Below are 17,109 nucleotides of genomic sequence, written 5' to 3'. Positions count from 1 at the left end.
ATAGGGTTAGGGTTGGGGTTAGGGTTACCATGATGGAAACTTAATCTAGAGTATCCAATTAACAAGAACAATGGGGATTCGGGTAGCTAGCTCAGAGGTATCCCAGCCCTTGACCTGGCGGGGACTTGAACCGGCAACCCTTGGGTCACAAGCCAAGTTCATATGTAATGATATATGTATCAGTGCTATAAGGGAAAAAGTTTCTGTTCCGCTACTGTGTCACATATACAGTCGGTACAAAACTTATATCACATGACTGTTCCTACTTGCATTGTCTTGCTAATGTCTCAAACTCTCAAACTCAAGTGTTCCTTCGCCTTTGTTAACCAGTTTCGGCGTGTATCTTCTGCCTTCCTCAGAACTGGCGTGATTTACCTGTGAAACCTTGACAGGAAGATCACACCTCGGTAACATCAGCTGACAGTTCTGAGGAAGGCAGGAGATACACGCCGAAACTTGTTAACAAAGGGTTAGGGTTAGCTAAGTTCAATCAGAACAACATAATGTACCTTCACAACGTCTTAAACTCTAGTTCCTGTAAAAGTTTGGCGTCGATTCATGAAGGTGAACGCACGATTGATGACTATCGCAGGTCTGTGACCCTTTTGGTTTGGGGCTGCCACTTCTCTCACACAGCAAACAGTGACCGCACGGTCAGCGAATGTAGCTCACGTAGCATCACGACATATAAATAAACACGTGGCAGAGCGCCGGCGTGACATTCCCGGTGAAAGGATACACCCAGTCCAGCTCCAGTCTCTCTGTGGGCGGCTCCATCTTCAGGTCTTCGTAGTTCTGGATGTTGGAGGGGACGTACATGGTGATGGGTCGACCGCGGATGAACATTTTGATCGACTGTCCTGGAAGACGACGCAAAAAACATCATTTCTACCTGTATTTTTGTTCTGACTAAAAAAACCTAGATGGGATATAAGAAAGAGAAGCAAAGTGACATAACAGAAGGGGAGAACTTACCTTGGCTGTAGGTTCCTCTTCTGGACCCGGGGGATCCTGTGTGGGAGAAAAAGAATAAAAAACAACAAATAAACAAGGGAAAGATTTATGATCTTTGGACTGAAATCTGGTTTCCAGTTCTTCCAAAGTCTTTAACCCTTCCATTACCCTCCTATAAAATGAATTGCGGTAGCCCTCAGGACTTAGGGTTAGGGTTACCACCGTCCAATCACAGACGAGGATTTATTAGCAACGTCCTAAACGGTTGAATAACTTGCCAGATATTGAACGTGAAAGGAAAAGGGGCGCAGAAGAACTAAATTCTACAGCCATAAAACCTAAATAAACCAGTGTATCCTGACGGTTATTAGAGGGTTAAACTGTATGAGCCTTAAAAGGCGGCAAAACGCCAGCGAGCGTGAGAGGAAGAGACACCTGTGCGAGTAGAAAAACAAACAAATGTGACCAGGCAGACGCCGTCGGCTTTGGTACTTCATCAAAAGCAGAAGAAGACGTGAATTTTTTGGCCTCCTTCTTCTTCTTCTTCTTCTTCTCCTCCGCAGAGCTGGCCATCCATCATCCCGTCAGCAGAGTTGGAGTGGTGCGAGAGCTTGGCTAACCACACCGCTGTGGATGGGATTCCAGGCAGCGCCCATGGTCCAAACAGGCTGTGCAGTGTTTGGTTTCACTTCAGCTTTTTTTTTTTTTTTAAATGAGGTCCAAAATTTCTCCGTTGAGTGATGTTTCTGGTACGTTAAGCCATAAAAGATCGCTGGACGCCAAGATGATGGAATGCAGCGGCGTTTTTTTGTGTCAGCCGGGATCTGGGCAGGTTCCTCTGAGGGTTGAACGGTTGAAGCATTCCCATGCGTCGCTGTCAACGCTTATTAGCTACCACTTCGCTTAAGTTATCGCCGTATTTGAACCATGGATGACACGTCTCCTCCTCTCAGTGCTCAAAAATGAGGGAGCTGGTGAAGCCATTTGGAGACAGATCCTGCGTAGAAGTTCCACTGACTTCCCCCCCCCCCCCCCCCCCCGACTCTAAACAAGTCACTTATATCCTAATAATTACAGAAATATGAACATACATCAGTGCGGTAAGAGACCATTTACATCGGAACTCGTAAAAAACGGAACTGGAAGTTGCTTAGAAGTCGTAAAAAACGCGAACGTATCTCCAGCTAGGTGTTGGAGGCAGCCATCTGGTGGGGGGGGGTGTGAATTTGTAAGTTCCATTCCAGTAAAAGGAACGCCCCCAAAGACCTCGGAAAATTCCGAGTTCCTAACTACAAATGGAACGCACCATTCCAAATAGGTTTTGCGGATTTATGTCGTTGTATATGCTGCAGCCAGCCACCAGGGGGCAATTCAGATGACTTGACTTGGTAAAGCTTAGTGGTTGGGGGGATTAGGGTTACCCTATATAGTATAGCATATGTTGTATATATATGTATACATACATATATACATATATACATATACACATATACATACATATGTATGTGTATATATATATATATACACATAACACAGTCAGAGCTTTTATAACAATTGCTTGAGTTTTTTTGGCCAATTACAATAAAATTAATACATACATGATGAAGAGAAGCCATATATTTGGATCATTAGTTTTGAACTTTTGATCACTTTTAAAAAAATCATTATATAATAAACACTGAAAGGAAACTCATTTCACTAATTTAGCAAAATTTAACTGTATTTAACCACCAGTAAAATCACAAAATTCGATATTTGTCCCAAATTCTTCGGCCTCTCTGTAGCTACATTTTCATTATTACAAAACAGGCTGAAATGAACCATATATTAGGGGTAATGTGATAGCTGAAATTGCCTTGTGGCAAAGTGTTATTGAGTTTTGTGGCTCCGCGAGCAAACCGTAACAGAACCGTGAAATAAAGTCATACATTGTATAAAAAAAAAAAAAAAACCCTCTCTGCGAGTTGTGTCATGACAGGTTTTCAACCCTAACGCTCCAATTACTTGACAACTATTTTGAGCAGGTTTTCCACTCTGCCGTGACTGGCAGAGACGCTCGCAGTTACTGTACGACGACAAAAAAAAAAAAAAAAAAAAAAAAACTGGCCTTACTATAATCAGAGCGAAGGCCAACACTCATGAAGCTACGCTAACCACAACTGTGGTCCGGGCTGGGAAATACACCCATTTCTGCACAAATGACTACATGTGCGAAACAGAGAGAGAGAGAGAGAGAGAGAGAGAGAGAGAGAGAGAGAAAAAACCTTCCTGGGCACAGGAACAGAAATGTAGTTCAAGTCAGGCCTCGGGGAGAACTCTCGAGTCAGGACTACGCGAGGAAAAACGTGGGAAAACATTCCCAAACGTAAACACGCGGCGTGTGACGATGATCGGCGATGGCTTCTCAAATCACTGGAGGCCATTTTGTGCTAATAGACGGCTGCAACTGTTCCAGGTCGCTCGATCTGACCTCTGACCTTCCATCGTACATGGAAGGGAAAACACCCTTTGTCGTAAAAAACGTGACCTGCTCGGCTTTCCGTAGCTTAGCGTTTCCCATGCTCCAAAAACGCCTATAAGCGCTAGTCATCGCTAGAGGTTAAATCTGGTTAAACCTGCTTTATATGATTTTAAAGTCTTTATTCAAGGGTCTTGCTTTACTTCTTTTCAAAGAGTGAAAAAGTCTTTTATCGGATTTGAGTCTTAATTCATCAGACTTTTACCGTTGAAAACCGATTTTCACACTTTCTCCCAACAAATCGGCTCAAAGTCATCGGTCTTGTCAGCGTTTCTTTGGCAGTTTCTTCGTGTTGACATCAACACTACATCTTGTGTGTGTGTGTGTGTGTGTGTGTTTTTTTATATGTTCTCCTGCCCAAGGACAACAGATGGAAACGAGATCACTTACAGAGAGCGCAGACCCCCGCCAAGACTTAAACACTTTGTCAACTGTGTTTTACAGACCGGCAACTGAAATTTGGACATTTTCATGCACTGGATTTGTATAGAACTTCCCCTGCTAATAGCTGAGCCAACATTCATCCCGACCTGTTAGCACGTCGCTAAAATATACACATCCGAACTTCAGGTTCAAAGGGACGGAACCAGTTTGCGTTTAAATGGCCGCAAAATCTGAAATCCGGATCAGATTCGGAAGAAACTTACTCTGATGGCTTTGAGGGTCTAATCCTGCATACGAAATACCACATTTTGTTTAAATTTCATATTTTTTGTGATGTTATAAGTGGGTAGATTGTTCTCCGGGGTATATGGGAACATACTGTATTTGGGTGATCAGCGACCTATCATAACAGGAAGTCGCTAACAGAATGTCAAACTTACAGATAAACCCACGTTGATAAAAGCAAAAACTCACGTAAAAACACAACTAAACTTAACACCTGTGAATGTTAATACTAGGGGTGGGAATCGCGATACCACGATACGATATTATCGCGATATTTAAGTCACAACATGATCGTAATATTGCAAAAATACTGAGTATATTGTGAGAGTGAGCACTTGGCACCATCTAGTGGATTGAAAAGTCAATAGATTTTTTTATGCTAATCCACAAAAAGTTTACGTCAAGTTTGTAAGTATGAGTAAAAAACAAATTATTGGCGTCTCAAAAGCAATATATAATATCGTCATGCAAAATATCGATTTCCGAAAAGACGATAAATTCATACCTGCGTTGGCGATCAGTTCCTTCGCTCGGCTGCGGAGACAAAAAACAACGACGTGAGACACAACTCAATCTCCACCAGAGTTCGACTTCACGTGTTGAATCTCATTATTATTATTATAATTATTATAATAATAATTCAGGCGTGGCTCACTTCTCCAGGCTCGGCGAGCGCGTGAGGAGGTTGGCCGAGGACGCCGCCTTCTTATCCAGACGCTTCCTCTGCCTCTCCGGGTTCGCCAGTTTCTCGCTGTTCCTGCGAACCCTATGGTTAAAAAAAAAAAAACCAAACTGGATTCAGCTTCAAGGAGTATCACAAAAAAACGAAATAAATCCAGAAACACGTGGATGCAGTTATTAATGCATGCAAAGTACCAGCGTCACGCATGCAAGAGACACCGCATTTTAAGTCAATCATACGTGTTTTTCACACCACCAAAGCGTTTAATCATCGCTTTAATCAAGTCGATGTTTTAGTGCGTAATCCAACCATTTCCACGAGATTTCTCTTTGATGTGATGAGTAATTTCATAAATCTTAGGAAAAAAAGTTTGGCAAAAAAATATCTGTTGGACGATATCGAGCGGTAATTTACAACACGCTGGACGGAAGATGACGTGAAACTCTTCCATCCAGCGTGTTGGACAGAAGAGTCAAAACAAGTTTCACTCAAGGTATAAATCAAGCTATTATAATTCTTATAACTGATTCGCTCATAGACGAACAAGTGAAGTCGCCCCCTAGTGGACACAAAAGAGAGTACAGGTTGTTTTTTTTGCTTGAATCTCATATTTAAAATGATATTTGCGCAGATGCATGATCCAGATTTTCTTCGGTCTGTCTGTACGATATTTTATATGAAATTATAATTTGGGTTTTAAGAATTAAGAAATTCGAAAAATTGCAGGACAAAACTCCGCCCTACTTTTAAATCCACAGTCAGTGATCATATAATGCTGTGACTATGTTCCTCCATCTGAGCGACAAGCCTTTACGAGGATATGTTCAAGACGTAATAACAAACCCTGTGTTTTCATGGACCGAGATTAGCCGGATTAGCGCCTAATTCCCTTTCTTAATAATAACTAATCCCTCGTTCGCGACGACGATCCCGCGTCCAAAAGAGAACCTCATCGACCGGGTTCATGACGGCGCGGGGAATAAAACTAAAAAAAACCCAGGTGTTATGTTATCCAAGAACTGAGGATAATCGAAGATTTTTGGAGGGTAATCTAGAAGTTGACCGATACAGGTTTTTCTATGGCCGATACCAATAATAGTAGTGATTCTGGGTGAAAATGTTATGTTTTAGCGACATTTATCAAGTTTCTGAGAACAAAAATGTGTAATTTATCACAATTGGCCGTTCTACCTCTACTTAAAAGACACAACAGAAGAAGAAAACCACTAAAAAAAGACACCAGCACACATATGCAAACACTGTGCTTCCAATCACCGTCAAGAGAGATGAGGAGGTTAGAGAAATAAATCACTGAAAATCAAAAGATCCTGGAAAGAATTGATTATAAAAGGTGTAAAGCATGTAAAAAAAAATAAAAAATAAATACACAAAACCCAGTTGAATTGCAGATACTCAACAACCCTCTACATGCACGCTAACTTTTTAAATATGGCAGTCAATCGTCCCCCAACCCAGTTTTTGGGAACCAACGAACCTGACGACAAGAATACGGCTGTTAAAGTTGAATTTATTACTTCCAATTTATGAAAATATTAAATATGGCTTAAAAATTAATAGAGTAGAGTTTAAAAGTGTCTTGGATCTTTCAGGGCCGATGCTTACGTCATCAAATCTACACCAGATACAGATCACGAGACTTAATATAATGAGAATAATGAGATTTGACTTTAATACGCAAATATAACGGCCACTTTATTAGGTACACGTTCCACTATCGCTGCCACTTCAATCGACCAATCTTGTTGGTGTTTTTGAAGCTGCCTCTTTTAAACCAAAAAAAATCTGATTTTATAACTGAATTTAATAAGTTTTCAGTGACATTTAAAGGTGCATTATGTAATAAATCTAAAGCGACTGGCTGTAAAATCCTCCTAATATGTCACAGAGACTCAGGAATAATCAAATCATGTTTATGTTTTGAAATCATGTTTTGGCCTCATGTGGCGCCACCTACCGCCGTCTACCAGTCATTGCAGTCAGTAGAGTCTCAGCTGCCGAGCAACCACGGGTTGCCAGTTACGTCAAAAAACGAAACCTAAAAGACCTCGGTGTTTTGAATTTGAATGTAGTAACCGTTTTTGGCCACATTCTTACATATGGCGCCTTTAATGTCAAACTTTGAAGACCCCACAAGTTACAAGAGTATAAACAAGGGCCTCCATCGCCTATTGCCGTTTTCTAGCATATATAATGATGCTCCATCAAAACTGGGGTTAAAATGACACTTTAATGTGTCCCCCTAACCCTAATCCAACCCCATTTCGTACACGAACGTTTTGTTCAATTACCCCGACCTCACATTTTCCACTGGCCTCCAACCTCTTGTTTGCCTCGCAGCTAATCTGGGAAATGTCACTCATCGTGGACGAGTTAACGCCGAGGGCTTCATGTTTCCTCTGAGGCCCCGCCCCCTCCTCCCTCCTCCCTCCTCCTCAAAAACACGGAATAGAAAGCACATGAGTGAAGAAGATGACAGAGCATGTCATCTGCCTCTGATTCACCCCTCTGCCTCCTCTATAAAGCGGCGTAATCGCACCCCGGAGACCCGACCGTGACAGTTTCATGAGAGGGTTTGCAGCTCGACTGGGTTTTGTAGAGTCACACAAATCAGAATCAGGAGGATCAGAGAAAGAGAGAGAGAGGGAGAGATTTGATTGGTCAGACAAAGCCATGCAGTCAATCACAAGAGAGAAGATGATTATGGATTATGGGGGGAGGCGGCGGCGTCGGTGGTGAGGCGAGCTCACGCACAGAGGCGTCTTTCCTTGTCCTTCCTGGATGGGGGACAGCGGGCCGCAGCGGGAGCTCAGGTTCTGGTCTGAAGCTCTGAGCGAGCCCACCTCCTCTGGAGAGCAGCTTCCGTCGTGGGCCTCCTCCCTCTGGAGGCCTCTGACGGCGGTGGGCTGGATGGGCTCCTCCACCGACGACGTCCAGCTCAGCTCCGCTCCCGCTTCTTCGTCTTCCTCCTGCTCCTCGTCCTCCTCTTCCATGCCGGGGACGCGGTGGAGCTTGGCGCGCGCCGCTTCGACGGGATGCCCCGGCGGGAGCGCGTCCTCCAGGTTCAGGCTCTGGACGCGGCTGTGGAGGGGAACCTTGACCTGAGCGGCGTCCCCTCCCGGGAGAACGGCATCCGTCTGTGTGGACCTGTCCACTGCTACAGGTCTGGGCTTTGTGGACACGGGGCTTCCTATGTGGCCATTGGTGTTGGTCACAATGCTGTCTGACAGTTGGCTAGAGACGGTTCAGAGGTTGAGAGCGACACACAGAACGATATACATAGGCGACATACGATGAACACAGGTGGATTTTTTTTTTTTACACATTAACCTCCAAACAAAGATATGGAGCTTGATTCGGTACCTGGAAGTCGTAGAATGATGGATTCCATCGATAGCTGAGCTGGAGGACGATTTCCTGCTGCTGGTGCAACCATCTGGGCAGCACACTTGATTGAGGACACGTGCAGCTCCGGGGTTCACTGTGCAGAGATTTATTTATTATTTAGGTAATGAGTCAAAGCTCTGTATGTTCTATTTCAACATTACATTGGGCATCATGGAAATGATCCATTTGCCCTGATGCACTTAAAAAGTGAGTTGACTTTCTTCAAAAAAAAAAAAAGTATCTCGGAATGACTTGAAATTTACCATCATAATAGTTGGCATCGTCCTGATCAAGGATCTGTTGAAAATATTTGTAAACCTTATAAGGAATAATTTTAATGAATTTTTGAAATTCAGGAAATGATCCATTTACCCTGATGCACTTTGACAGTGAGCTGACTTTCTTCGAAAAAACTAAAAGTATCTCGGAATGACTTGAAATTTACCTTCATAATAGTCGGCATCACCCTGAACAAGGATCCGTTGAAAATTTTTGCAAACATCTTACAGAATAATTTTAATGAATTTTTGAAATTCAGGAAATTATCCATTTGCCCTGATGCACTTTGACAGTGAGTTGACTTTCTTCAAAAATACAAAAAGTATCTCAGAATGACTTGAAATTTACCACCGTAATAGTCGGTATCGCCCTGAACAAGGATCCTTTGAAAATTTTTGCAAACCTCTTACGGAATAATTTTAATGAATTTTTGAATTCAGGAAATGATCCATTTGCTCCGATGCACTTTGACAGTGAGCTGACTTTCTTCAAAAAAAAAAAAAGTATTTCGGAATGACTTGAAATTTACCATCATAATAGTCGGCATTGCCCTGAACAAGTATCCGTTGAAAATATTTGCAAACCTCTTACTGAATAATTTTAATGAATTTTTGAAATTCAGGAAATTATACATTTGCCCTGATGTACTTTGAACCGGTGACAAAAATGACCAAACAAGGCAGCAGCAGATGAGCAACTGCTGTTTCGCTCAGAAGCTAAAATAGTCTTTAAAAATAGTTTTAAATGGAGTTTGGTGTGAGTAGAGGAAGAAGTTTGGACAAGCCTCCATTCATTACCTACATGCATCTATCCATTTAAAAAAATGTGAAAGTGTGACGTTGAAATTACAACAAATTAATATTCTTTTCAAGTTTTACTGTGTATACAGAACGTAAGTCTTATGTATATCATCTCAAAAACTACAAAAGATACACACCTGCAATGAGCTGCTGTTTCAGTAAAGGCAGGAGCTGGTCGTGGAGGCGGATCCGGCGCAAGGCGTCGGCCAACGAGGATTTCAGCAGCGTGATCTCGTCTTCCTGCGCCTGCAGCCGCACCTCCATCATGGACGCTCTGTCGGGGAACTCTGCGCTGCTGTCGGCGGAAACATCGTCTGCAAACAGAGCACACGGAGTACGTCATCGTGAGCTAAAATGGACGCAAAGTATGAGAGTTTACACCTCTCAGTGTGCAACCTGTGGTAGATGATTAGTAGAAGAAGAAGAAGACATGACGTCCAAGTGTTATTGACATATTGACATATTGAATGAGGGCGATAATTAGCTGCATGGGCTTCGAGTAGAACACTTGAGATCATCTGAGAAATGTCAAGAAGAGCTCCTCAAAGGCTCTTTTGTGAGCAGAGAACAACTCTGGAGTGTGTGTTCATGTGTAGAACAAAGCTGGTTCTGGTCCAAAAAGAGTGTGTGTGTGTGTGTTCTCGTGACTTGCGTCGAGTGCTGTGAACATCATCGGGAATGTTAGCTCTCCAGCTCCCATGATTACTCGCCTGCTCAATTCTCATTCAGCCATTTCAAGAGCTCTTCTTTTCGGAGAAAGTCCAGCAAAGCACAGCTGCTAATTGAGCGGGGAGTTCTGGGGGGGGGGGGGTGGTTTGGTTTACAAAGTAATAAGTAGGTAAGAGGTCCTTCGACACCACTTATCTTTTGCCCAAATCCCTGAAAGCCTCATGGAGTCCATTATAGCGAAGACAAACACCACAAAACCTGGAATTGCACTGTGACTGCGGTAATTGCAGTGCAAATCTTCCATTTCCTCATAGATCTACGCTTTCTGGGCAATTTACAAACCAATTTTCACGCGCAGGACCAACACTGTTAAAATTGTAATTGTGGCCCTAAGGGGAACGAAAGCAGAAAGATTACCAGGTAGAGCACGGATTGTAAATCCTAAAATAGCGGCCTTCAGATTCCTCATCATCAGATTCTGCCAGGTCTTAAAGGGATAGTTCAAGACACGTAAGCCTCGTTCGCACTAAATTAAGCGAGTACAAGTGGGATTTGAGGAGGCGCTATTTCCCCTTTTTTGTGGCAAATAGACAAAGAAAACAACAATATTTTTACTGAATTGTTTACCTCATTCCCTTTTTCATCACAAAAAATGTCCAGAAAATGTTAGCTAATCCAATCCAACTAGCTAAGTGTAAGATAACAATGTGTTCGTCACCTCCAAGTTAACTACGTTCCAGATGAGAAGTCGGACCATGGATGTTAGCGACGGTTAGCAACACATTGAACAGTGCTAACTGTTGGACTGAGCTAACGTGAAACTAATAAGACAGAAGTGCATTTAAAAGTAACATTGGAAGTGTTGGTTGCTCCAACTTTCCCAGTTGGAAAGTTCGACTTGAGAGTGAGAGTTCCAGTTGAGCTACGATCTCGGAAATTCAAGTACAACTAGAACGCACCATATCTTCAATTTCGAAGCCCGCGACAAAACATTCTTTCATTTGCTGTATCACAACGCCTGCTCGGAAATATCCATTACACTCTCGCGCAACCTAATTTATTAGCTTAGCCTAATCTCGGCTTTGCACTGCAACTTTCCACGACAATGAATGACTGAATGAAGGAATGTTTTCCACTGCACAAGTGAATGATATCATAACCTGTGCTGCCTTTAATGCTGCTAAGCTAATTACAACCTGCTCCACCCTCGAGCTACCATCTAACATCGTCTCGGCCACAGCCTCTGTGTAATAAATATCACCACGACACGTTAGCCTTTTTCGCACTAAAATAAGCTAGTACGAGTGGGATTTGTGGAGCTGCCATTTCCTTTTTTGTGTGAAATTACCAAAGAAAACAACAATATTTTTATTGTATTTTTTACCTCATTCCCTTTTTCATAAAAAAAAAAAAAGTTAGCTAACAATGTGTTCGTTAACACTGGAAGTCAGAACCAGGAATGACGTCACTTCCGAGTTAACTATGTTCCACATGAGAAGTCGGAGGGAAAAAAACATGGATGTTAGCCATGGTTAGCAACACCAATACCTCCAACTTTGAACAGTACAGTGTGTACGACTGAGCTAAATCTAAAATTGGAAGTGTTTGTTGCTCCGACTTTCCCAGTTGGAAAGTTCGACTTGAGAGTGAGCGTTCCAGTTGAACTACGAACTCGGAAATTCAAGTACAACTAGAACGCACCATATCTTCGATCCGAAGCCTGCGACAAAACATGCTCGGAAATATCCATTACACTCTCGCGCAGCCTAATTTATTAGCTTAGCCTAACCTCGGCTTTGCACTGCAGCTTTCCACTGCACAAGTGAATGACATCATAACCTGTGTTGCCTTTAATGCTGCTACGCTAATTACAACCTGCTCCACCCTCAAGCTTACTAACATCTAACGACATCTGTGTAATAAATATCACCACAAATAAAACGGTCCACGCCACCAATCTCACAATTAGCTCAGCGAAAGTGGACAAACCTGCTGTAAGAGGAACAACGGTGAGACGGCAACAGTTGAAACGTGCAAATGCGCACATGTAAGTGCACCACAGGTGTGCATACTTTTCACACTTCCTCAATTATTTTTTTTTACAGGAAGAGCCTAACCCCGCAGCGCTGTGAATGAACGTGCTGTACGACAAACAAACACAACAAAAGAACAAAAGAGAGAGCGCTTCCATTCATGAAGATGAGGCAAACACATGCGACCTGGCGGCGTTACACGATACGAGATATGAAAGGCTGTGTCCCGGGTGCGTGTTTCGACACGTCACACAAACACACGATGATGATGGTGATGACGATGATGATGATTCACCGTGACCTCGTTCACCGTTAGCGGCAAACGCTTTCGCTGAGAAACGAGAGGGTTTCCTCATAGGGCGCTGTTGAGGAAACGGCTGGAGAGCGAAATCCATCCGGGGGAAAGAGGCGGGGGAAAAATGTTGCTGTTGATAATCCTTCACCACCACAGAGAAACACAGCGTGGATCATTGGATTATTTAAAAAATGCAACTGCTGAAGCGTGAACGCGGGTTTCGAGTTCTTTCATTTGTGTTTTCGCCTTCTCTCTACATGTAAATTCCAGACATGGGATAATATGACAATTTCCTGTCAAGACGACTTGGATTCATTATTTTAATGGCGATAATTGTACGAAATAAATGCTTTAACGTTGTTTTTCTTCCAGATTCTTAAACGTGAAAGGGCAGAGCCTTGTGAGCTTTCGTTTGTACCTTTGAAAAACCAAGAATATAATCGTTATAAACCACGGAATGACTGGAATGATGCAGACTCCCGCTTGCGCCACATCAAAATAAATCATTAGGACTGTATGCTGACAAGTCACTCACATGAAATACTAATGACTTTGTCAGAAATTGATTGCGGTAAATATCGTATACTGAAGTAGTACTTCCACCCACGGCTCCTGACAGCAGAGAAGTATCACCTTCACTAACGTTCGTCTGTCAATGCCTCTAATTACAGTCATCAACATAACTGCGCCTCCTAAAGTGTGAGTCACTAAACGCTCACTTCCTGTGATCACGACACGACACAACACAACCGTCCTCCGTGTAACTGTATAGACTCAGACTTTCCACAGGATGACCCACTTATTTTAAAAAGATGGAAAACTATAGTGACGAAGCATAAGAAATCATTTCCAGGAGATGTTTGGGGACCCAGAACAAATCTCCTCTGGCCCACGTGTGGGTCCCGACCCAGACTTTGGGAATCACTTTATATATAAAGTGTATTTGTGTCGTACGCAACATCGCTGTGTATCTGCACAAAGATAAGGTCGGTGTGTGTGTGTGTGAGCCGCCTTCAGAGAAACCTTGAGTCGGCGAACACAGGAAAGAGGAAGTGTCTGATGAAGTGATATGCTGTTAGTAACATGATGGGAATTTCCACTGAGATCACACACACACACACACTGATGATATGTGATAATCTGGTTCTGATGATGTGTGATAATCTAGTACTGGTGATATGTGATAATCTGGTATGGATATGTGATAATCTGGTACGGATGATATGTGATAATCTGGTACTAATGATATGGGATAATCTGGTATGGATATGTGATAAAATGGTGATGATGATGTATGGATATGTGATAATCTGGTGCTAATGATGCGTGATAATCTAGTACTGGTGATATGTGATAATATGGTACAGATGATATGTGATAATATGGTACTGATATGTGATAATCTGGTGTTGATGATGTGTGATAATCTGGTGCTGATGATGTGTGATAATCTAGTACTGGTGATATGTGATAATATGGTACTGATGATATGTGATAATCTGGCGCTGATGATATGTGATAATCTGGTGCTGATGATATGTGATAATCTGGTGCTGATGATATGTGATACTCTGATACTGATGATATGTGATAATCTGGTACTGATTATATGTGATAATCTGGTGCTGATGATATGTGATAATCTGGTATTTATGATATGTGATACTCTGATACTGATGATATGTGGTAATCTGGTACTGATGATACATTTTATGACATTTTACAGCCCAAACAAGTAGTTTGTTAATCAAGAAAATAATCACAGATTAATCAACTATGTAAATAATCCTTAATTGCAGCCCTATTTACATGCTATTTACAGCAATAAATCTAACGATTATTTTCTTCATGTGTTCTTTTCAAAATGGCAGAAAACGTTGACAAACGTCGAGCGGTGTTCCTCAAACCTCAAACTGACACATGTTCAAATGTCTCGTTGTTGTCCGCAAACCAAAAAATGATTCCACTTTAACGATTGCTTTTGTTTTGTGGAGCAAAGAAAAAACTTCTGTATAACGGAGCTCCAATTACAAACACATAAACATCCTGCGGTCTCTGCTGATCATCTCAGAACTTCATGGCGATAAAACGACTCCAGGAAATGACTCTGACCAGACAAGAAGCAGTTTGACCCCCAACCCTCAATCTCGGTCCAACCACACCCATAATATGGTGATTTACACACTTTCACAAACAAGACAAAGGAAAATTGTGTATTTTCTTAACTTTGGACAGAACTTGGCTGCCTGTTTCCCATCTTTAGATGAAGCTAAGTGAAATATCTTCACATCTGTCATCTGGAAATAAGTGGACTAATTCTCCAGGGTCTTCTTTGTTGATATGAATGCAGTTCTGCAGAGCAGGAATATTGCCAAAGATGCTGAGATCTTTGTTGGGAGTGACCAGGATGGACATGAGCATATTTAAGAGAGAGAGCTAGGCTTGAACGATTTGGAGATAAAGTAAGAGAGTTGAGAAGGTTGAGATGGTTTGGTCCATAGTGAAGATGACCACGGGAGAAGGTTCATGGATGTTGTGAAGGGAGGACATGAGGACAAGATGGAAGCAGTTGATAGATTTTCAATCTAGTTTCAAAATAAAACACTACGACAAACTAGAAACAAGTGTGACAGTCAAGTTCTTCCACGCCAAACTCGTCAAACCATGTCTCTAAAGTCCTTGCTTTGTGCACTAGGACACAGTCATGTTAGAATAGAAAAGGCTCTTCCTCAAACTTTAGCAAAAACAAAGTTGGACGCATGCTGAAGAGTTTAGATTGTCCTTCACTGGAGATAAGGGGGCATAGAGTCCAAAGCCTGGTTGAAACACCTGAAATTCAACACTTACTGTAACCAAAACCTTTTGTCCAAAGACATAATGTCAGGATGTGGCATCTACGACTGGGTTTCACTGTTTATCTTCAACACATTCATCACAATCAGACTGGGTTTTCTGTATATCAACATCTGGCCACCGCTCTGTAGGAAACAGCGCCGAACAGGAAGCTGGCGTTTTCCTCTGAAGACACTTTATTTGTTTATTGACGATTTTGTCCCGAGGGAAACGGAACCGTTAACCATCTGCAAACAGCTTTGCTTTAGAGACGAGCAGCCTCTCGCATAAAAATTCCCTAAAAAGACAATAAAAGCAGAACCTTTCGAGAAGATGAGTAAGATGAGAGGACGGGCCCTATTTACTGAGTAAATGTAGAGGCTGCAGCTCTGGGGCTGCAACAAATTAATATTTCCACCATTTCTGGATTAATCCATGAGTTGTTTGGTCCATAAAACGTTGATGGAAATGATGATATTGTCAAATATCCTGTTGTGTCCACAAACAAAAGTGATTCAGTTTGAATAATTTCATATACGGAGCAAAGAAACCATCAAAATGTAATAATCGATGATCAAAATAGTGGACGATCCATTTTGTCATCAAGAAATTGTTTAGCGCGAGATGACATTATCATTATTGAGGACTTTGGTGACAAACGTTGTCCAAAAATGTCATTCTTGGGGCTCCAAAAATGGCGGGTAAACCAAAAATATTCACACAAAAGAAGATCACTGGCATTTGGTGATATAAGAGCACAAGAACTCAAGGAATTGGATAAAATTTGCTTCGGGGTAAAAAGATTGGACTCTGGAGTCAAGGAAAAAGGTCTAGTTCCAGCTAAATGTGAGTGAGACGCAGAGTATTGGAATTACTGGACTGGTCACCAGTCTATTAATGAGCCTCAAATGAGTCACTGTCACCTTTAAATGAGAGTAAAAACATGTTTCAGAACAGGGAAAGGGTGTGTCATGACTTCTCGTTGGTGATTGGACGGAACCCAAGTCACTGGCAACCGCTCAGTATCACTTCCTCTTTCTGTTCTTTCACAAAAGTGTGTTTTCCCCTCCCTCCCCAATGATTAATCATAATAATATCATGACGGTTAAACTTTGTGTTTTGACCAACTTTCTATTCAAATGATCTTTTTAATTCTATTTTATTAAGATAATAAAACAAAGTACGACACAAACACCTATTAACAGACGCGGTAATCGCACTTCAAATGGGTTAAAGTAGAAACAAACACAAGGAGAGAGAGCAGTGATTGCTTTCCCACTCTGTTTTGAGTGCCTGGTTTTCTTGTTTTATTTTTATTTTTCTGTCAGTTACAAGCCAGGACTGTGGCTGAGTCATCGCCGTTTGGCACCGACTCAGGGAGCAGCGAGGAATTTGATCTACATAACATTCACAGCAGCGACCGCAGCAGCAAAAAAAAACCCTGCTCTTTATTCAGACTTCCTCGCACCCGCCGCGTGAACACGAACACGGGCAGATAAAAAAAAATTAAAAAATGCACTAAGCACGTCATGTTTTTTTGGCATTCTGTGACGGGCAATTGAATCATCTGTCATGTCCTGTGAATGCTCCTCTGTGTGCGCGAGTTTCCACTGAAGGCGTGCGGCATCTTTGACATTCCTGCCACCGAAAAAGAAGAAGTGTGCACGAACGGCTGCCGACAGGAAACGACGCGTTCGTGCGTATCGTTCACACTTTGCATTTGCTTCTGTATTAATAAAGTTATATTTGAATTGCAAGGTGTATCTCATGAAATTCTACTGTTAATACAAGTTAGAACCACTTAATCTGGCTGAAGGTGCCATTTTTTTATTCCTGAGATCCCCCCCCGCTCCCAACCACTAGGGGGCGGTATTTTATTAGAGTGCCTGCCTAGCAACGCAAAGCACCCCCACACGTCCTATATCAAAACGTGCGGTTTGATCGGGAATGATGCGTTGTGACTTTTCTAAGCG

The 17,109-nt window shown here is 42.2% G+C and overlaps 1 protein-coding gene across 2 annotated transcripts in view; it reads right to left on the bottom strand.

The window, feature by feature from the left end:
• Nucleotides 1-17,109, bottom strand: part of eml3 (EMAP like 3) — a 39,195-nt gene that overhangs the window by 12,871 nt on the left and 9,215 nt on the right. For both annotated transcript variants that reach the window (XM_083910738.1, XM_083910739.1), the window contains exons 2-8: nt 9,445-9,621; nt 8,205-8,322; nt 7,596-8,075; nt 4,797-4,907; nt 4,647-4,675; nt 976-1,011; nt 740-860 (exon numbers count right to left, since the gene is read on the bottom strand). In XM_083910738.1, the coding sequence (XP_083766864.1) occupies nt 740-860; nt 976-1,011; nt 4,647-4,675; nt 4,797-4,907; nt 7,596-8,075; nt 8,205-8,322; nt 9,445-9,621 (1,072 nt within the window). The remainder of the gene's footprint in view (nt 1-739; nt 861-975; nt 1,012-4,646; nt 4,676-4,796; nt 4,908-7,595; nt 8,076-8,204; nt 8,323-9,444; nt 9,622-17,109) is intronic.

This window comes from Microchirus variegatus, assembly GCF_963457635.1.
Source record: "Microchirus variegatus genome assembly, chromosome: 2".
Classification (NCBI taxonomy): Eukaryota; Metazoa; Chordata; class Actinopteri; order Pleuronectiformes; family Soleidae; genus Microchirus; species Microchirus variegatus.
The sequence above is the reverse complement of the archived record's forward strand: the minus strand, read 5'-3'. Positions and strand labels throughout refer to the sequence as shown.